The sequence below is a fragment of the Tursiops truncatus genome, chromosome 17, assembly GCF_011762595.2.
Source record: "Tursiops truncatus isolate mTurTru1 chromosome 17, mTurTru1.mat.Y, whole genome shotgun sequence".
Classification (NCBI taxonomy): domain Eukaryota; kingdom Metazoa; phylum Chordata; class Mammalia; order Artiodactyla; family Delphinidae; genus Tursiops; species Tursiops truncatus.
In genome coordinates this window covers 65,288,830-65,311,741 of record NC_047050.1, presented here as the reverse complement: position 1 = coordinate 65,311,741, position 22,912 = coordinate 65,288,830, and the positions used below count along the sequence as shown (strand labels likewise).

The 22,912-nt window shown below is 41.9% G+C and overlaps 1 protein-coding gene and 1 long non-coding RNA gene across 3 annotated transcripts in view; one reads left to right on the top strand and one right to left on the bottom strand.

The window, feature by feature from the left end:
• LOC141276945 (uncharacterized) overlaps positions 1-13,748 on the top strand; it is a 38,225-nt gene extending 24,477 nt beyond the window's left edge. The window contains exon 3 of the long non-coding RNA XR_012327354.1: positions 13,696-13,748. This is a non-coding gene — a long non-coding RNA (uncharacterized lncRNA). The remainder of the gene's footprint in view (positions 1-13,695) is intronic.
• Positions 1-22,912, bottom strand: part of LOC109549456 (uncharacterized) — a 663,670-nt gene that overhangs the window by 382,568 nt on the left and 258,190 nt on the right. The window contains exon 1 of one of the 2 annotated variants that reach the window (XM_073794753.1): positions 13,769-14,308. The exons of the other annotated variant lie outside the window; for it this stretch is intronic. Coding sequence (XP_073650854.1) covers positions 13,769-14,048 — 280 coding nt within the window. The 5' untranslated portion in view covers positions 14,049-14,308. Of the gene's footprint in view, positions 1-13,768; positions 14,309-22,912 lie in introns of those variants that run through there. 2 annotated transcript variants of the gene reach the window in all.

The window sequence follows — 22,912 nt, the reverse complement described above, 5'->3', positions numbered from 1 at the left end:
ATCATCTCACACCAGTCAGAATGGCCATCATTAAAAAATCTTGAAACAATAAATGCTGGTGGGTGTGGAGAAAAGGGAACCCTCTTGCACTGTTGGTGGGAATGTAAATTGATACAGCCACTATGGAGAACAGTATGGAGGTTCCTTAAAAAACTAAAAATAGAACTACCATACGACCCAGCAATCCCACTACTGGGCACATACCCTGAGAATACCATAATTGAAAAAGAGTCAAGTACTACAATATTCACTGCAACTCTGTTTACAGTAGCCAGGACATGGAAGCAACCTAAGTGTCCATTGACATGAATGGATAAAGAAGATGTGACACATATATACAATGGAATATTACTCAGCCATAAAGAGAAATGAAATTGAGTTATTTGTAGTGAGGTGGATGGACCTAGAGTCTGTCATAAAGAGTGAAGTACATCAGAAAGAGCAAAGCAAATACTGTATGGTAATAGATATATCTGGAATCTAAAAAAAAAAAAAAATGGTTCTGAAGAACCTAGGGGCAGGACAGGAATAAAAAAGCCGACATAGAGAATGCACTTGAGGACATGGGGAGGGCGAAGGGTAAGCTGGGACGATGTGAGAGAACAGCATGGACATATATACACTACCAAATATAAAATAGATAGCTAGTGGGAAACAGCCGCATAGCACAGGGAGATCATCTCAGTGGTTTGTGACCACTTAGAGGGGTGGGATAGGGAGGGTGGGAGGGAGACGCAAGATGGAAGAGATATTGGGATATACGTATATGTATAGCTGACTCACTTTTGTTATAAAGCAGAAACTAACACACCATTGTAAAGCTATTATACGCCCTAAAGATGTTTAAAAAAGTAGTCACTGGAGGGTTTTTAACACAAGTGACAAGATATAACTTCCGGGGCTTCCCCGGTGGTGCAGTGGTTGAGAGTCCACCTGCTGATGCAGGGGACACGGGTTTGTGCCCCAGTCCAGGAAGATCCCACATGCCACGGAGCGGCTAGGCCCGTGAGCCATGGCCGCTGAGCGGCTAGGCCCGTGAGCCATGGCCGCTGAGCCTGCGCGTCTGGAGCCTGTGCTCCGCAGCGGGAGAGGCCACAACAGTGAGAGGCCCACCTACTGCAAAAAAAAAAAAAAAGATAGGACTTACATTTAGAATGAACCCTCTGGAAACCAGGTGACCCTTTTGGAGGCTTTTACAATAATGAGGTGATTTGCATTTGGGTGGGGAGAAGCATATGTTTTGAAAGTGGGGCCATTGTGAGTTGCCAGCAGATTGGATTTGGGGTATAAGCAACAGGAGTAGGGATGGCAGTCAGCTTCATGGCCTGCATGATGGGCCGAATGAAGCTTCTATTGACTGGGTCATGAAAGACTGTCAGAGGAAGAACTTTGTGGGAATATCAAGGGTTTGCATTTTCACATGTTCAGCTTGAGATGCCAAGAAGCATCCAGGTGGAGATGCCAAGTGGACAGGTGAGTTTAGAATTCTTAGGGAAGATTAGGACCAGACACATCAATGAGAAAGTCACTGGTGTATGGGCAGAACTGAAAGCAATGGATGGAATCAGACCAGATGGGAGATTAGAGGGATTAATTACATAGAGTGTACAATGTACCCTGAACAGTGGGTTCATGCCATGGTTAAAGTTAAGGCCTTGGAACAGGCTAGCCTGAGGGTAAATATGTTCTTAAGCAAGTTAGGTAATCTCCCTAGGCCTCCATCTACTCAACTGAATCCAACTCATAATAGTGTTATGAAGATTAATATACCCAGTACCTGCTAAGCTCTCAGAAAATATGTCATTCTCCTGCTTGAAACCTGTCATGACCTCTCTTTGCTCTTAAAATAAAGTCTACAACCCCTGGCATGGCCTCCAAGATGCTACCTAGACTTGGCCCCTGCTGGCCTCTCCAGCTTCCCCTGCCCCAGTCTCCCTCTCAGTCTCCAGGTTCTTCTCACCTGATCTCGGTTCTGGTCCCTGGCCATGCCAAGGCATTCCAAACTCACTTCCCTCTTCTGTTCTCCAGGCCCTTGCTCATCCTTTAAATTTCAGCTTAAATGTCACTTCCTTGACCAATGGTTCCCTGGACAAGCTGACAACATCACAACATTTTCAACCCCCCTTCCTGCACATCCGTACTCAAGGTGAAGAGACAATTCATTTGCATTGTTGTTGGCAGATGTGCTGGTGAAGTCTATTCTACTCACTATCAGATGGAGAAAGGGAAGGAAATCAATGTTTTTAAGGTGTCTCTTTGATTTCAGGTACTATATTATGTACATTCTATATATTTTATCCATTAAACTTGCAAAAATTATTGAGGTAAATGTTATTTTTTTTTTTGAGATATGGAGATGTGAGGATGAAGAAGTGATAGATTCTATTTATGCAAAATCTTGTAGCCTGAATTCTAGGCCTGTGAACAAGAGCTATTATTGTTTGCCTGTCATTACACATTGCTGTAACATCACCTATAAAAGTAATTATAAAGACAGTAGGGGAAAGCCCCCTCCCTTTCATGTTCCTTTTTCCTGGTGCCTTTATTGAGCAAGGCCCTGTGGGCTAAATTCCCTTTTCGTGGTCCTGTATGTAGATGGCTCCACACTGAAACAGGTGACAACAGATGACTTCCCCTAGCAACCATCAGAGGAACAGGCCACACTTTAGCCTCTGGGAAGGAATAAGAAAGCATGTCACAGTTTTGTTACAGGTGTTAAAAGAAAATTGTTGCATAAAATCAAAACCAGAAAGAAAAGAATAAAAGAGACCAACTGGTTTTGCCCCACAAAGTAGAAAGGGGATACGACTTGGAGTCATCACACCCACCATTTGAGCCCTTATTTTGTCACTTTCTGGTTGTGTGACCACAGAAAAGCTGCCATCTTTCTTCTCTGCGTCTCAATTTAATCAAAATGCCAACTTCTGGAGCTTCCCTGGAGGTCTACTTGTTGGGGCCCTGTGCTTCCAGTGCAGGGGGTGTGGGTTTCGTCCCTGGTCGGGGAGCTAAGATCCCACGTGGCATGGCCAAAAAATGAAAAATTAAAAAAAAAAGGAGTACCAACTTCACCAAGTTGCCATGAGGCTTAACTAAGGTAGGAATATGAAAGGGCTCCTGCTTTCAACTGCTCGTTTTGCTAAAATTGCCACGCATGGTCAAAATGGATGCTGAATGGATTTGAAAGACTTGAAATATACGCCTGGAGAGAATTTCTGTGTCACATGTATCAGACCATCATTATAGCAGGAGGTAAGTATTCAAGTACATGTGCTTTCCTCTCCAACTCAGGAGTTGTTTTGATCTTGGACAAGGTATAATCTCCATAGTCCTCAGCTAACACATTTATAAAATGATTTGACTGGTGTTTTATTTATCCCCTCATGTGCCCTGGATCCATAGAAGATACCACTTGAGATTGTCTTCTACAGTTGAAATTTATGATTTGGGAAAAGTCTTATTGTAATCAAAGCCCTATAGCAGGCATTTATAATTTTTCTCATCAACCAAATGGGTCAAAAATGTGTATGATGCTATTTAGCCATTATATATATTTGCACTTATTATCTGTCTTTGTTCAAATACACTAGGAGGCCAAATACACTAGGAGGCCTACATCCTGGAGGCCAGTTGGTTTCTTCCAGTGCTTTGCCTATAATTCAAATAAAACTAGGTGGAGAAGTCTCAGATCATGTTAAATTCATCCAGAAGCATTTCTCTAGTTCTTTACATTGGAATCTATTTTAGCATGACTAATAAATCTTTTAAAAAACTAACAATGTGTATTCATTAGGATAGGTAGATCCTGGTCTCCACCAATAACTTCCATTTTCTGGACTTCGAGAAGGATAAATCAGCTTTATTCTCTTTATTCGGACTCATCAAAACAATATCAGTATTTAGAAAATAGTGCCTTTAGAGAATAGGTATCTCCACACCTCTAAATGATGAAAATCAGTTGATTTAGTCACCCTACCTATTCCCATGGATTGTGTCTTGAAAGTCAGCCCAGGATAGCCAGAAGAACCTGAAGAGAGTGGACTTGATGATATTGCCAATCTTATTAACTAACATCAGGTATCAGAAAGTACTTAGTATATGCTCAACAAATACAGCACATACTATGAGTCAGGTATTTCCACCTGCCTAATTCCTTACTTTTATAACTTAATTCTATAAGTGCTATTACTGAGTTCCTACCATATATCAGTCAATGTGTATAACGGGGTTAAAAACAACAACAACCATAGCCTTAAGCTTATAGCCTACTGCAGGGCTACATACAGGCATGCCTCGGAGATATTGTGGGTTCAGTTCCAGAGCACCACAATAAAACAAATATCACAATAAAGCAAGTCGCACAATTTTCTTGGTTTCTCAGTACATATCAAAGTTATGTTTACACTACACTGTAGTCCATTGAGTGTGCAACAGCATTATGTCTAAAAAAAAGTACGTGTGTTAATCAAAAATATTTTATTGCTAAAAAATGCTAACTATCATCTGAGCCTTTAGCAAGCCTTAATCTTTTTGCATTAGTATCATTACATAACACTGATCATAGATCACCATAACAAATATAATCATAATGAAATAGTTTGAAATATGGTAAGAATTACCAAAATGTGACACAGAGACATGAAGTGAGCAAATGCTATTGGAAAAATGGGGTAACGGATTTGCTCCATGCAGGGTTGCCACAAAACTTCTATTTGTAAAAATGTAATATCTGCAAAGTGCAACGAAGTGAAGCGCAACAAAACAAGTATGTCTGTATGTGAAATAGTTAAATAATAAATAATTATTAGTGAAATCATTGCTATGAAAGAAAAAAAAAAAAACAGAAAGCCATGACAGAAAATAATGGGGAAGGAACTACTTTAGGATGAGTGACAGAAAAGCTTTCTGAGGAGGTGACAATTAAGCTGAGACCTCAATAATGAGAAGGAGGCAAACATGCACATTCTCCTTGAGGAGAACATTACAGGCAGAAACAAGAACATATATAAAATTCACAAGCAGGAAAGAACGTGGAGTGTTTTAGGACATTAATAATATTTGCATGGTTGAAGTGCAACGAACAAGCCAAAGAAGAGTGCAAGACATGCTTGCAGAAGTAAACAGTGGCCAGATCACAAAGGGACTTAATCCCATAATAAGAAGGTTATTGCAAACACAACAGGAAGCTTCAGAATGCTTTTTGGCAGAAGAGTGAAATGCTAATATATTTTTAAATGATTGCTCAATACTGCTGCAGAGACTGTATTAGGCTGGTTTTAGTAAGTGTAGGAGACTAATTAGGAGGATCTTTTGTTTGTTTTCTTATTTGTTTTGGGGTGACATCTTTCAGGCTTGGGCAGGAAATAGCACTTTCAAACAAGGAATTTGGGGATTTAATTTGGGGTTGAGAGGAAGGCAGGGTACAGGGAAGCCAGAACAGGGCAGTGCAGTCTCTTGGGGACAAGGACTAGGAAAGAGCCATCACTACAGCAGACATAAAGATACAGATGGAAGGAGGGGTAACTAGAACATAAGGACAGAGGGCTACCTCCTGACAGGAAATGAGACTTTCCATTGAGAATCCCTGCAAAGGTGTGGCACTCCTGAAAGGAGGGAGCCTATGGAACACACCCCCCAACCTCACGCTTCTCCCTCCCTCCCTCGCATTTCCCACTCTTACTCTCCATTAACTGAATCCAACCAGAAGCCCAAGGGCAAGGGAACCTACTGATGCAGCTTATACAGATCAGCCTGCTGAGGAATAGAGCAGGATGGAGAATGGATCTGGAAGGGAAAACAGAAAATATGCCAACCAGAAGGTGACAGTGAACATAAAGGTCAATGGAAGAATTCAGGATATCCTTGGATATAGAATTCCCATGAGGTGCAGATGTATTTTTTTTTTTTAGAGAGAGTAGAGGAGAGAGAGGCATTAACTATGAATATTAGGCTTCCACTTGGAGTCATGGGGTTGATTATGGTGCTATTTACTAACACGTGGTAGACTTAGAGTAGAATGGATTCTTAAGGAGAAACTCAAGATTTGTTGGCATGTTAAGTATAAATGTTTGAGAAGCATCCCAGTGGAGACGTCAAATGGGCACGTGGATGGACAAGACTGTATCTCAAAAGACACATTTAGGCTGGAGAGATAAACTTGAAAGTCATCGGCATTCACATAGTATTTAATGAGATGATAATGGCTATTATCTAGAGAGAACTTGTAAAGAGAAGAGTGGACCTATTTTCAACTTCTGAGATCAGATAGAGGAGGAGAAGGCAGCACAGAAGACTGGGCAGGTGTAGCCAGAGTGGTAGAAAGAAAACCAGGAATGCATGAGGTCACAAAAATTAAGAGTAGAGTATATTTCAGGGAGAAGGGTGGATCAATTGTGATGAATATACAATTGAAATGATAGCACTTTGAGACTAGCTTCAGTTAGTGGAGCAGGAAGAAGCCAGATGAGAGCAGATTTTTCATAATAAATCTGTGATATAGGTTTCATTATTTTTTTATTTTAACAAGTGAAAAAAAAATAATGCTGAGATGAGTTAAGTAGCTCTTTTATTTAGTTACTAAAGATTTGAACGCAGGTCTTTGATCCCAAAACCTGTGCCCTTTCCATTCTGTTGAGTAATGCTCCAACTCTATGATTCATGCTACACAGAGAGAAGTTTGGAAGGAACTAAGTTAGCATCTCAACTTAGGTTTCGGCCAGATCTGGCCTTCTCTCAGCTCTGGCTCCTGAAGGCCAAAGATGAGGAAATGCTTCCCCTCCAAAGGGGAAAAAAATAACATAAAATAAATGGCAAGATATTAATCTTGAGACCATTTACAGAGAGGTGTTAAGTGCCCCCATTGGCATTAACAGCAGTGACCTTCGAATATCACTTGTACAGCAAGCAGCTTAGCTCTGCAGATAACAAGTCACGGCAGGCCTTCTTGGGTTGCAAATGTAGTCACTCTGCCAATTAACTCTTTCCCACATTGCTTTTTATATAACCAGTCAGAAAGCTTTGCTGAGGCAGCATGATCTGCCAGAAAACAGCACTGGCCTGGGAGTTGGAAAAGATGCTGTGAGAGAGGCAGCAGGGGTAGTGGTAACACATAGTAGTAATAGCAGTAGAACAGTCATTAGTAAGCCAGAGCCCTTGTAGGCTATTTTCTGAAACAAATTTCCATGTTTTCTGAGCTTAATATCAGTCAATGTCATAGGCAAGACATTGTTCTTTCATCTCAAGAAATTTCAATTGGTCTGAGTTGTTCCGAGCACGCTAAATAAAATACTTTGTGGTCTTTTCCAAGTACCCTGCCAATAGTCCTTGAACCACTGGTGATGCCACAGACTAGGTTTCTCCAGGAACAGGTGGAGTCGTGTCCTAGAGAGAGCTGCAATCTCATCCACTGGAACCATGACTCCCAGCAGGTGAAATACAGGGATCTCATAGATGCTCTTTGCTTGCTTGGCCCTCCAGCAACATTTGACATGATTGACAACCTCACCTTCATAAAGCATGTGTCATTTTGTCTTCCCAAGACCACAAGTCAGGTGTTCTTCCTTCCTCACTGACTATTCTTTCTCAGTCTCTTCTACTAGTTTCTCTTCTTTTTGTCAACCTATAAATGTTAAAACATCCTGAGGTCTTTTCTAAGCTCCATTTGTTTCTCTCCATGGAGGGTGCTGATATAATTTATCATCCAAAACAGGACCACCTTGAGAGAATGAAGATGCTAAACCAGGCAATAAGTATTACAGGACCACAGATGTGTTTCTGGGTGACTATATCCTCGACATAGCAAAGATTCTTAAATCTTTCTCTGTAGACTCTGGACTCATATACTCAGTGGCCAACTTGACATTTCTACTTAGATTCAAATGGGCACTTCAATCATAACATAGGCAAATAATTCTTGAGTTTATTATTGCAAACCTGTTCCTTCTTAACATTCCCATCTTAGTAAATGGTTCCATCTTTCATCCACCATTCATAAAGCCAGGCATTACCTTTGATTTCTCTTTCCTTTGTCCACTAAATCTAATTCATCAATAAGTCTTATTGACTCTCCTACCTTCTTGGATAAAGCTACCACCACTTCTTGGCTAGATACTACAATAGCATCTTAACTGGGCCTTCTTCTTTGATTACTGGCTTTCTACAAACTCTTCCCTACACTTTGAATAATATATGCTCCAAATTTTGATGTACAGGATTCTCCATGGCTTGGCCCTTTCCCACCTCCCTACTACTATTTCCTTTCCCCTCCCCTCCAGTCTCACTGGCCTTCTCAGGGCTTTCCAGTAGCGCTTCTCCTTATCTTGAAAGCTCTGATCCTCAATTGCTAGCTTCTTCTTGAAATCCAGAGCTTTACTTAAATGATACCTCCTTAGAGAGACTTTCTCAACTGGGGTTCCTCATCTGAACCACAAAACACAGAAGATGATTTCAGTAACGTCCCCCTTCCCAATTTTCTCAAGGACTGTATAGTACCAGTACCATTCTAGATGCACAGATTAGAAGTTAGTCAATTGTTCCAATGTATGCCTTAGGGCAGCTGGACTTAATTCTCTAGAGGAACCCCTGTTGAAAAAGGCAAAATATGCTCTCTCATCATGTGTTGTTCTTTTTCTACAAGTGGTTATTACCATCTGGTATTTTTCATCGTTTGTTTACTTTTCGTTTATTCCCTATCTCTTCAGCCTAGATTGTAAACTCCTTAAGAGACTATGTCCATTTTCTTGGCTGGTACCTAGTATGCACTGAGTTAAGTATTTTTTGGAGGTGAATAACAGAGGTACAGTGAACCAAGATGGAGAACCCAGGGGGATGAGGACTTCTCTCAAACCCTTTCTAAGGTTGGCCTTTACTATACAGTTACCCCCTCTAACTCCTTTGCTGTATTACACCATGTTGTGTTTTCTTTAACAGTCTTCATCACATCTGTAATTATTTCACTCTTATATGTGTTTGTTATCTCTCTCCTCTCCCTAGACCATGAACTCCATATAATGAGCGAACTTATCTGACTTGCTGTCCTGTGTATCCTCAATATCTCACACAATGCCTGGCAGTTGTGTTATCTACATAAATTAAAAAGAGGGCAAGTCTCTGCTTAAAGAAACCTTGGTCCAGGCTGAACTTAGATCAACCTCGCCATGGACTTTTGAGCTTGTCACTAAGCCTATTTATGTGTCGGATACATAGATAGCACCTTTACCTTCCCCTGAGTTTCCCATCTGTAAAATTAAGACCCACCTTAAGCAGCATAAGGAATAAATCATTCTATGTATGATTATTGTGTGCTGTCTTAGAGTTCCCCAGAAGCAACAGCTGAAACAAGGATTCCAGTCCAACTAGTTTACTTGACAATGAAGGGAACACTGATAGAGGAGTGAGGAAAAAGAAGAGAGCCACCAATATGGGCAACTGAGCTTAATCGCACTGAGCAAACTGGGAGACAATGTGTGCCTCAGATTGACCCCACCAAAGGGAAAGGGAACTGAGGTATTAATACACCTGTCAGTCTTTGATGGAGGGCTGTTCCCAGGGGACATACATTCCCTGGCATGTCAGGGTGGTCTGTACAACTTTAAGAAAAAGTGCTTAGGCGGGGAAATTCACGAGCTCCAGCTGGAAGTTAGGCTGGCATGCACGGTAGCGGTAAGGGCAATAGGATACAGGGGGCAGGCATAGGGAGGTTTCCAGAAGCATCTGCTACAAGTGTCTATTGTATGCTCGCAATAGCCCAGCGTCCGGCATAGTAACCTACACTTAGCAGTGCTTATTTTTATTCATCAACCGTCTGAAATGTTATACAAACTGTGGATAATTGTACAGTTTTTTAGGGAAAAGATGCTAAATCATCATCAGATATTCAAAAGGATCTCTGACCCCAAAGATTTAAGAGCCACTGGTATAGGAATCCATCTGACTCAAGGTTTGTCCTTCTTCTTAGTCATCCACTCAAAAACACTGTTAGTGCACCACAGAGTAAACATGGAGGCTATATCCAGCAACAACCTCACAGCAATCTCAGGGGAAGGTAAAGATGCTCTCCACCAATGAGAATGAAGGTTTGAGCCCAGTTTACCCAGCTCTCTGAGGAGAAAAGGTACTGTCCCAGCACACACCTTCATTACATGTAAAATGGAGATAATCTCTCTCTTATAATCTCTACCTTACAAGGCTGTTGGAAGAATTAAATGGCATAATGTATGTAATATATTTAATTACCTAACATAGGCCTTGGCATCACAGTTTTTAGAGAACAAATGCAGGGACCACATTTTTATTCTTCATTGGGGTGCCTAGAATTCTTGAATGCATAAATATATGTTGGGCTGAAATTTAAGTAGAAGGAAAACAAGTAACAGGGTGAGCGGGCATCTGGACCACAGTGATTTTGGGCCTACTGGATATTTCCGGAGAGGCCCGTTTAAAGCCAATGACACACAGAGAGTGCATTTATTGCATTTGAGCAGGCTGGTGTCATTGGGATTGGACTCTCTGCTCACATGACCCTGTGATGATGGAGACAGCTGGAAGGTCGGAAATACGGAGGTGCTTCAGATGCATTTCCAAATATTCCCCTAATGTAGAAGGAGGAGTCTAATAGAAACTGGCCTCCTGACGTTTGTCTACAGGATGCCAAGTCAACATGCTGAACTGAATAAATTTCACTGTTAGGTACACTTTTTAAGTGGCTTGGCTGGTACACTTTTGCACTGTCTGCATGTTGGGCAAAGAGCCACCTAAAGAAGGTAAGTAAAATCATAGCCTCATGGACCTTTGGACTAGAAGTGTTTTCAAACACTTGCTTAGAAGCAGGGCTATAGCCTGGGGAAAATGTGAGCTTTATTTGTTAGAAGGCCTGGATGCAAATTCTGGCCTTCTACTTACTTTTTTTCCAAAGTAAATTACAAACAAAATTCAATGTAATCATATGTCCATATATGGGAGGTGCATTATATAACGGGGGTTCTCTGAATTAAATTCTTTGGATAATACAATCAGTATTTACTAAAGGATAAATTTAAAATTAAAATATGTTCTAACTTTAATATATATGTATATTCAAAAATATATTTAATATATACAATTAAAGTCCAAAGATAACTGCCACAAAATATTTTTTTAGGAAGGTATAGTTTAATACTGACATTGTTCAGAATTGCCAACAAATACTGTTAGTAAAAAGAACACCTTTAATTATTTTAATGTTGGTTTTATGGCCTTCAACTTATTACACATAAAGAATTAAATCAAATCTCCTTAAAGCTCATTGTTCTCGTACACAGAAACGAAATCCAGGTCATGAAGATGAGTAATATGCACACACACACGCGTACACACACGTGCGTGTACATGCAGGTGCATGTGTGTGTTGAGAGAACAAAATCAGTAGCTGTTGTAAGTATCTAGGCCCACCATTCCTTGGAGATTTTAGGGATGAATCAAGTTAGGATAGCAGAAGTTAGGCTAATTGCCTCAGTCATGCTTGTAAGTAAGCAAAATAGAGCAGAGATCAGCAAAGTACTCCCCACAGGCCAAATCCGCGGGCCCTGCCAGTTTTTGTAAATGATGTTTCATTGGATGACAGCCACACCCATTCGTGTCTGGAGCGTCTACGGCTGCTTTCATGCTACAGCAACAGAGTTGAGTAGTTGTGACAGAGACCAGATGGGCCACAGGCCTAAAATATTTACTATCTGACCCTTTACAGAAAATACTTGTTGACCTCTGAAGTAGAAAACAAGTGAAATTGACATTATGAACGTGTGCTTGCACCAGTCTTTGATGCCTGCATCATCCAAAGCTAAGAGCTTTCTTTTCCAACATGGTGGGAAATATTAGCAGAATTGATCTTGAAGGAACCTCTTCCTGCCTACTTTCTTCCTTCTCCTCCATCCACGCCCATCCCCTCATGGTGACCCCCAATTCTCTCTTGTCTATTTGGGGGGTGGGACACAGATCAGAACCGAGTTGCTGAAACCACAGTGTTGTGATCCCCCTGCAACCATGGTTGTGGTATGAACCACCCCAGCCTGTATCCCTGGAATATCAATTTTACAGAAAAATATGTGAAATCTCTGCTTTGGTGCCCCTAATATCCGCTCCTGGAGGAATATGCTTACCCTCTTCTGTTCTGGGTTTTTCAAAAGAGAAATTTGGCAAGTATTCTCTGTGTGGGAGGCTGACACTTCAGAGTCAGACAGAGTTGCATGTGACTCTTTGTTCCATAGCTAACTGGCTGTGTGTCTTAAGTGCTCCAGGAGGCTCACTGCTTCCCGTCCTGCAAAGCAATGGGTAAGAATATCTTCCTAGGAAGGTTGGGGGTGAGAGTAAAAAAAGACAATTTGTATCAATGGTTCTCAAACCTGTCTGCACATGAAAAGCACCACGGAGCTTTCTGGATACCCAAGCCCCATCCTCGGGCCAATAAAGACAGAATCGGGAGTGTGGACCAGCACAGGCATTTAAAACTGCTCCAGGTGGTTCTATTGTGAAGCCTGGGTTAAGACAACACTGATGTGCACAGAAGATAAGCATGACTCATAACTGGTCATCAATAAATGGTAGCTTAAAGGGAGAGGTACGAGCACATGGCTCTCACCTGGGACTGCCCTGTCCCCTGCAAGCTCCAACTTACCCCACTGTGGCAAATGGCCTGAGGTTAGCGTGTCACCCCACCTATATAATATATTTGCATCACAGAGCCCAATGGTGCCCTTAAATCACATCATGAAGACAGCTTCGGACTCCACCTGATACTAGCCCCAGCTCTAAGGTGGTTTCTGCTGCCGTGGCATCTGGGGTTGAACACTAAGGCCCATTAATACACACGAACCCATATCCTTAAGGATCCCAACAAGCATGCTCCCTGCTCTTTAGGGGCCACCAACAATTCATGAGATGCTCTGGGAACACTCTAGAGCCCATCAAACTTATCCCTTGCTCCACCTGCTTACTATGGACGTGGAACAAAGTGTGTGTGTGTGTGTGTGTGTGTGTGTGTGTGTGTGTGTGTGTGTGTGTGTGTGTGTGTCTGTGTGTGTGTGTGTGTGTGTGTAGACTGAGGGACTCCTGACCCTAGAGTCAGAGGCCTGGCTTCTCTCCCACCTTGTCCCAGCCTGGGTTCCCAATGAAGAGCCTGAATTAGAGGCTTGTACCGAGGTAGTTTATTTTGGAAGTGAGCCCAAGGACCATGAGTGAAGCACCAGTGAGTAAAAGGAAGGAAGAAACACGAATGCAGAATTATGCTATCAATTCGGCCATGACTAGGAGTGATTGTGGCTGAGTGTCCTACCAGGTAAAATACGTCTCAGAACAATTCAGCTGGGAGAATGAAAAAGGGATATATTTATCCAGCAGTTCCAGCCCCGCTTAGGTTAGGAGTGGTCCCTCCAGCATTAATCTCTCAGATAATCCATCCTTAGAAGCCAAGCAAAGTTTTATAGAGAGCCAGAGAAGCTCGGGCAGAAAGATGACCCACCCTCTCCTCGCCCAGCAGAAAAGCTGTTGAAACCACATGAAACTGTCTGCACAGAATGTGGGGTTGGGAGGGTGGGAGAGAGTGTAAAAAGGTGCTTGATATCCAGCTTTCCCAATGAGCCCCTGCCACAGCGGAGGTTCCGGGCATGATCTCATCTGGTCCTCCCCCGTCCCCAAAGGGCTGTCGTCTTTCTCTTCGTTTCACAGACTAGGGACCGGGACCTCAGAGACGTCAGGTAACCTACAGAGGCTGAAGGGGATTCAAACCCAGGCCACCCACCTCGGACTCCTCTGCTCTTCACCCCTGTGCTGGGAAATGAAGTTTCCAGACACATCATTGCATCTTTCCGATTCTTGGTGTCCTTGTCTGTAAGATATGTTAATAACCTCTGCCTCCTTCCTAGGCTGTGATGAAGACAAAATGAGAACTGTGTGTAAACTCTAAAGGGAAATACATATGCGAGGACTTTTTTTTTTCCAGAAGGCAAAAAACAAAACAGTACAACAGCATGTTCTTGGTAGCAGTGGAAGCCATGAACAGGTTTGAAAGCCACGTCCATGACTTAGGTGGTTCTGCCTGAACAGACAGGCTGCCACAAGGAGCCTGGTGCTGGGGCAGGTTCTTCCTGGTTAGGGGACAGCCTTTCTCTGGGGTTCAAAGAAACATCTAAGTAACTGGGGACAGAAGGACAGTTGCTGGGTGTGCCTCTGGTTGTCCTAGAGAAACAAAAGCTAAGAACTACAGTTTCTCTCACGCGATGTGAAGCAGCTTTGCAATTGAAAGACACAGAGCAATCCGCCTGGAACAATTATGTTTTCATTATTGTTCCCAAGCTGCTGTGTCACAAATCACATTCTCCATCCCGGGGCATGTTGGTGCAGAGCGGCTGATTGCAGTTCCCATCATTCCACCAGCTGACCGCTCCAGCCGGGCCCTGGGAGCAGCGAGCCGGTGGCTCACCAACTGCCATTCTGGCACACAGATTGCAAACCCAGCCGAGCAGACGCTGTGTATTGAAGGAAATCTCCCCATTTGAAAACGACTACAAAGTCCTTTTTACTATCAAATTCCTGTTGGGGGTTTTCTAGAAAGAAAGACGGTGAAACCCTTTTAAGATTTTCGTGTGTCCTGCATTACAGCTCAGCTTAGAGAGCTGAGGCTGGGTGTAACTCTGTCTCGCCTGCGCAAACACAAACACAGCCAGGCGCCCCGGTTCTATTTAAAGCGGAAGACTTGAGAGCTCAGGAGGGCTGCCATGCTCATGCCGCCATCATGTGGCTAGAAGAGGAACTGCACCAGGAATCTGCCAAATTTGATGTGGTCTGGTGTCTTCCTTCCTTCCTTCCTTCCTTCCTTTCCTTCCTTCCTTCCTTCCCTCCCTCCTTCCCTCCCTCCCTTCCTTCCCTCCCTTCCTTCCTTCCTCCCTCCCTCTCTCCCTCCTTTCCTCACTTCCTCCTTCCCTTCTTTCCTTCCTCCTTTCTGACATTGCAACAAACACTGGGACATAAAAATGCATCTGAGACACCTCCTGCTTTTAAGTAGCCTAGTGAAAGAGAAGAGGAAAAGTGAAAGGGAAATAATTAAGTTCCACTGTTTCCAGCCCCTTCTCCTGGGTTCTTGAGCATTATCACAGTTAATTCTCACAAAATCACAAAAGGGGGTGTTATTGACAACTAGCTGTCAAATGAATTTGAGGGGTCACGCAACACATCCTTGACAACTCTGATTACTCGTCTGTTAAAACAGATCAGGCGAATTCAATGTCAAAATTGTACAGCTTATATTTAAGAAGAGCTCATTCACACAAAAGTTCACAGGCTTTACATCTAAGGGGCACAGAACAAATTATGCTCTTGCTTACTTATTGCTTTGAATTAAAAATCAGTATTTTACCAAAAAAAAAAGGACCTTAATACTATGTCCTTGCCTATTTTTCTATTAGATTATTTGTCTTCTAATTCTTAACTTGTAGAAGCTCTTTGTATCCTAGAACTATTATCCTTTATTGTGTTATATGAGTTGTAAATACTTTCTCATAATCTATTATTTGCTTTCTTTGTTTATGGAGTTTAACAGTCAGAATATTTAAAATTATTGTTTGTAACATAACTAAAGCTGCTAATTTTGTTTTCCTTTTATAGTTTCTGAGTTTCCTGTCTTGCTTAGAAGGCCTCCTCTACCTCAAAGTATGACAGTCTTATTTAATATTATTTTTAACAATGATTTTATAATTTTATTTTTATGTTTATATTCAGTCCATGTGAATTTATTTTTATACTCCATTTAAGGTAAGCTAACTTCATTTTCATCCAAATGTGAAATCAATTGTCTCTGCACCATTTAAAAAAATCTTTCTCCACTGAACTGAAATAGCACGTTTACCATAGAATGTATACACATATATAGCTGGATCTTATCTGTTCCACCAACTTATTTATACTTCTCCACTACTATGCTACTTTTATTTGGTAGGACAAGCCCCCACCCCTTACTAATTTTCTTTTACAAAATATTCTTAGCCATTCCTAAACGTTAACTTGTACATCAGATATGTATACATTGTCTGAATTTTTACAGTAAACAGGCATTGTTAATAGAAATAGTCTTCATTTCTTTATCTTCTGCAGGGCTTACATTGTTTTTTGGATGCCAGGGAAAGCCTGGGCCTGTCTCTGAAACTGCTGGAGGGAATGTGATTGGCCCAGATTGAGTCAGTCTATTCCACTGTTGGAATAGGGGAGTAGGGGAGGGGTCTCATGGCTGCCAGGGGCCCACCCCTAACAGTGAGCAGTGGTTGTTCTCAGTAAATGTGGTGGTGTGAGATGGGCAGGGACCCCAAAGGTGTTTCCTATGTTTCTTAACCCCAATTCATTCAAAAATCATGTATTGATTGCTATTTATATGCCAGGGTTTGGGACTGGGAAATGAAAACTATATCAGATATACTCTTTGCATCCAAAGAGCTCAGAAGAGATAGACATATGTGAAGACAAAATAAGTGCCTTACTAGGCAGAAAAGTGTAATGGACACATGTGCATTGTGCTCAGGTGGCTTTGGGGCAGGGGAACAGTGAAGTCCTCCCAGGTGAGTCACGAGTGGGACCAAGAAGTAGTTAATGCTGTGTGGGGGCCACACAGCACATTGTCCCCTCCTCCTACAGCTCAGTGGTAGCAAGCTGTGTGATGATTCTTGTGTGTGTATCTGTGTGTGTGTGTGTTTGTGTGTGTGCGCGCGCACGCGCACACGCATGTATGCAGGTTGGCCTGATCCCCTGCCCGGGAGCCTATCCAGAAGCCACAGAAGTTGCAGTCTTGGGTTGAAGAGAGGGATTGAAGGATTTAGGAAGGAAGCAGCTCATACTCATGCCGTTCTTCTTCGCTGTCCTCAAGCAACAACACAGGCAAGCACTTGAAGCAGGCTTTGCGAAAAGACAAAGTTCTCACTGTCCCAGGATATGGAAGCTTATACCCTGAATAAAGACTGCTTCATACTGTACCACCTTCTCCTGCCTCCCTCCTGACACACAAGTGCTATTTGTTTGAGAGTTTATCTCAACTGGAGGTTTTAAGGAAGGGCCCCTTGACATTGCCGTAGATCCTGTGTTATGCTTCAGCTGTTTTTTGATGTTTGTCTGTTCACACAGATGAAGTCATGAAGATCACAGTCTAGGGCAAGATGATATTTTCTATGGTAATTATTGTTCTTGGAAATAGGAGAGCAGAGTAGGAGAGACTGTGAGGGATGGACAGGATCTAGGCAGTCGTCCAATGCACTGTGGGGTTAACCCCTGAGGGAAGAGACCTGGAGAGGTGACATGACTTGGCCAAGTTCACACAGCTAGTTCGTTTGGCACAAATGTATCTAAAGAGAACTTTTCCAATTATATGCCAATAAAGATGTTAAAAAAATAAATAAATAAAAATAAAGAGAACTTTTCTAGGAATGCTTCCCCATCACATCATCATGCAATGAACGGAGGCCTCCTTTTGATACAATACATCACCTCTTTTCTTCCAAACATCAAGATCAGGGTTATTTATAATTTTTGTATATGACAGTTTGCAAATATAAAATCTGATCCAGGAGAGTGAAATTCTTTCAAAGGACAAGCCACAAAAGATACAGGATCTTCTCCCCTCAGCATCAAATTAAAAAAGAAAAAAAAGGCCTCACACAAGGAAAGGCTAATTAGATGGGGCATACTTACCTCCCACTCCAAGGGCTCCCTGAAGAAAAATTTTCCCTAAATACTCCTGTCCCTTTGCTTATTCCTCCACATAGAGAGCCCCAAATCTTCTCATTGGAGAGTTTGGGACAAAGCATGGGGCTTTCATAGCACATCTTTCTGCTTCCCTTTAACAGTCCAAAAGTGCTTGCAGAGAGCAGCTGTGTCTCTGCCATGTAGAATAAAGTCCTGACCCCAAGGAGAAACATGTCTTTTTTCCTGCACTGTCAGTAGCTGGGTGGAAAAGCCAGCTTAATGCTGGGGAACAGTTTTAGAAATCTATTGTTGCCTCAATCTCCATCATTCTCTTTGTCAGTAATAAGGCTGGCATTCTGTTCTCCATCTGGCCACCTCCATGCATCTCAGTTGATTCAGAGCTCTGCCAGGGAAAGGGGGTGTGCTGGGTTCACCCCTTCCATCAGAGAATGTCAACATGCATCAGCAGTAGCTAACTTAAAGACTGTGAGTAGCTTTCTCATGGTTTCTACAAATGTTGTCAAGTTGATCCACAATTTCATGTGAAATGAAAACACTTTTCTTCATCTCAGTTGAAAGATGTTTCAAAACTCAACATTTTTTTCCCCCTATACTTGGCTTTTTGGACAAGAGCAGAACAGAAAGTATGATCGATGAGCACTGAACACGACCTGCAAAACCAGCCACTCAGAGGACGGTCCCAGGGCCAGCACAACCTGGAGGTCAAGGAGATCACACCAGCATCTATTGAACACACCTGGACTATCTCTCTTCCTCCTAGAGTTTAACAGAATCTCAGCATCCAAAGAGTTCTCACAGGTCACCTAATGCAACCACTTTGAGGAATCTGAAGTCCTGCTACACTATCCCCAACAGCATCTGTCCAGGCTCAGCTCCCTCACTGCCAGAGAACTGGAGTTTAATAAAACCCAAGGTAGCCCAGGCCATCTTTGAACAAATCAGTTTGTGCGGAAGTTTTGTTGTTTGGTTTTTCAGAGCATGTTCAAGGTCACCTCCCTGAACTCCACCTAAATTCTACTCTTCATGGGACAATACTGCCGTTCATCAATTCTAAGATGCATATTTGTTGACGTTTTATCTCTGAACGTGGAGTGCCTCAACATTTTCTGACTTAACATCTTGTGACGCTGCTTGGCTGGGCAGTGGATGTGACATAGTTGTTGCTTGTGTATGTGTGAGCTTAGTTATTCCTGGTGGTGTAATGAAAACTGCAATCTCTCAATGTTTCAGTCATCAAACCATTTAGATGCCTTTGGAATAAGGAGCGTAAGTCCCCTTTGTGCCCTAAAAAAACTTAACAATTGAAATTTTCTGAAAATCACAGAAGTACCAACATCAAAATGTTCAAAGGTATCTTGGAAAAAAAAATCCTGGAGATAATAATGGAGCACCCTTAAACGATGTTGTATTATAATGTTGTTATAAAAAGAATAGAATTGACAGCACAACAAAATTGCTTAACTAATGTGCCTAATACATAGAGTGCAATAACTATTTAGGAAATGAAATACTTGTTGATTTATAACATGCCAGTAACTGTGCCAAACCCTTGCCATATTTTATTCCACTTAATCCACATAGAAACCTAATGAGGCAGTTAGTACAGATCTGCTACCCCTTATACAAAACTTTTGGGGCAAGGTGAATTTTGATATTTATAACTATTTTTATTATTTTAGAAAAGTAATATAGTGCATATATTGTATCTAATCTAACACCATCAGCAAGTCTTGGGGTAATGTGCTTTAATCAAACACATTAATATTTAGCAGCAAAATACATGCATATTGACAAAAAGTGAGATAAAGAAAGACCCCAACAAGCCCCATGTCAGTTTGGGTCACGTTTAGCTGCCAAATGAGTTTGCCACGGGCTTATGAAAATATTTTCTGTCTTCAGATATTTGGGGATTTTAGAAATGCGAATGAGGCATTTTGGATTTGTAATACTATCTTCATTTTGCAAATTAAAAAAAAGTGAGGCTTCGTAAGTTAGCTTCCCTGATGCACACAGCCTAGAAGTGTGGAGTTGGGTGTGAGACCCAGATCATTCTCACTCCACAGCACGCCATGCATCAAGGTCTTAACCATGATGCTCTATGGCCCCAGGGAAATGTCTGTCATGTGGTTGAGGGCCAGCCAGCATGGGCCCTGAGTCTTCTCTTCTGCACACTAACCACCAGCGTACAGCCACCGTCTCAATTCTTCTTGCCCTGATGGATGCTCTCCTTTGAACACACAGCTGTTACCCCCGACCCCCTTTTAACCACTATAGCACAACAAATCTCAGACAGCCCAGAGGGAGACACCTGCTAATGCAAGACCAGAGAGGTGTGATGAGGAATTCAATTCGCTAGCAGCACCAACCACTTGTTCAACGAATTAAAAATAAAAATACAAATTCACAAGCAGATGATGTGGTCTCTACTTTTACAGTGCTTATAATTTTAGAAGGAAAAGATAAAAGAGAGAGCCATCATTGGTTCCAAACTCAGGTTTGAAAAACTTCCATCCCAGTTCTATTGAAATCACAATCCCCCGGAAAAGTCACAAATATCATAAGAATTTTAATAATAATACTGTATAGGCTTTGTAGCCAGCTTATCTGATTTGAATCCCATGCCTACCTGGGTGACTGAGCAAATTACTTAACCTCTCTTTGCCTCAATTTTTCCATCTAACAATCGGGGATAATATTGCTTACCTTTAGGAGTTAGTGCAAGAATGAAATGATTTCACACATGTGGGCTCTCTAACTGGTAGCATCTGTCCATAATAAGAACTCGGTGAATGTGAACTTTGCATCATTGTCATAATAAACACCATCATTATCATCATGGATATATTTTAACCTATGAACCGTGGTCTCCCAGAAAAGAAGAGTCAGAAGCAAATTTAGGAGCCAGATCTCTCTGTCTCTGAAGCTCAGGATCTTAAGCATCAGACTGTCTTACCTCACATGCCCAGGAGCTGTGATGCCTGAAAACTCATCTACCCCTGAAATTTGACAGCCCTTTCAAAAACCATGCCAAGGAGCAATATCATGTCTTTCCCTGTCTCAGAATCAGTGACTTGGTGCAAAACAAAACAAATAGGCATGGCCATCTCCACGGAATCTCCTTGGTGTATTAAAGTGGGTTACATCTGCTTCAACACTATCATTATTAAAGCCTTTCCTATGGGTGAGAATTCATGTGGTGCACTCTAAAGGAACAAACGTGGCTAAAACAGCCCTAGTCTTCAAAGAGATCTCACCCTAGTAGAAGTTATAATATTTATAGCAATATGTTAGAATATAGTAATATGTATATAAGACTCCGGACACTTTGTGCTTAATGCTCATTTGCTGCATCTGAGTCCAAATTTATTTATTAAGAGAGAATGATTTTTATTTTCTCCTATGCATTCTTAGATCTTTAAAAGGAGATACCATGTCTTGCTCATTTCTTTATTCATATTGCATACAAATTGAATACTTGATAAGGAATGAATAAATGAATGAATGAATGACATGTGTGGTCTGTAGTCTCTAATGGGAGTCTACCATATTGATTTGTGGTCCCTAGAACAGTCTCTAGAGCACACAGGTGAGTACACCCCACAGTCAGTACTTCCATCAGTCCTTCCCCCACACCCAAGCATGCCCTCATCTGGCTGTGGCAAAAAATGTCCCCTCAGGGGCTACAGGGAAGAGGACAAGCTAAGACCTAAATGCAGGAAGGCTGACTTCTCTTTTAATAACCTTGCCAAAATGGGAAAGGGAGGGCAAAATAAACGGAGAATGGGTCATAAATGCACGTTGCCCTAACAGCACAGGTGAACCCTTGGTGTAAGCTTGTTTCCGTAGCTAGAGTATAAGTAAGTTCTGATTTCCCCTACAGTCTTAGAGGAATTTTAAGGGGATTCCCACTGAGCAAACTGTTAAATGTGAGCTCACGGATGCTCACCGTCAGGAAGCATTTCTTAGCTACTGCACATCTCACTGTGATTGCCCCTTCCCCTGAACACCTAAATTGGCAGTGTCCCATAGTGGTTGTGTTTGGGAAATGGAATCCAACCCAGATTCAAATCCCTCCACTCCATATACTAGCTGTGCGACCTTCTGCAATATACTCATTCATCCTCTTTAAGCCTATATTTCCTTATTTTAAAATGCACATATCAATAGCACCTGCCTGATAGAGCTGTTTCAGAAATTAAAAGAATCTGCATGGAAAGTATTCAGCTCATTGTTTGACAAAGTTGTCTTAAAAGATGTCTGAGACTATTATTATTATTTATTGCACTGATAACTTATGTTATATTTAATATTAGATGTTCCTTAGGTATTTAAGTATTTAATGCCTGTTTGTTTTGTCTTTTTGATGACAATAGCTACATACTGAATTTCTGTTGTAGTCTCAAAGTGATTAATATCAGCACAATTTCAGCAAGATACGATGGTTTTTGGCAAAATTTTGAGGTAGGTAACAGCAAGCTGTGTAGTAAAGTGGCAAGAATCTGAGCCGTCTTTGTCTTCTCTGACCAACTGTCTCCCCAAGCCATCACCTGCCCACCTCTAGGTAGTATAGTCTCCCAAGTCCAGGAAACAAAGTGTAAGTTGGATCCTGTGAATAGGTTATATTACGTGGCAAGAGGAATGAAGGCTTTGGATAAGCTGTATTTATGATGGGGAGATTATCCTGGAACATCCAGGTGGCCCAATGTAATCACAGAGTCGTTTGATGGGGAAAAGTGAGGGAGAGGGATCAGAACCAGAGAGATGACATCATAAGAAAAACTCACCAGGCTATTGCTGGTTTTGGAAATGGAGAAAGGGAGCCTTGGGCCAAGGAACGTGATCAGCTTGTAGAAGCTGGAAAAGGCAAGGAAACAGAATCTCCCCTAGAAGTTCCAAAAGTCCTGCTGACATCTTGATTTTAGCCTAGTGAATCCATTTTGGACTTCTGATCTCCAAACTGTAAGATAATTAATTTGTGATTTAAGGCACTGAGTTTGTAGTAATTTGTTCCAGCAGCAAGAGGAAACTAATACACTGGCCCTTGAGGTTATATAATGGGGGAGCTCCCAGGGACAGTGATGACTTACAGAGTTTATTCAGATGACCTGGAATAGCACAGCCAGAAAGATAATGTAACCTGACAAGTCAAGGAGGAGAAAGGTGAGCAGAGCCTGAACCATCATTCTGAGCACGAAGACAG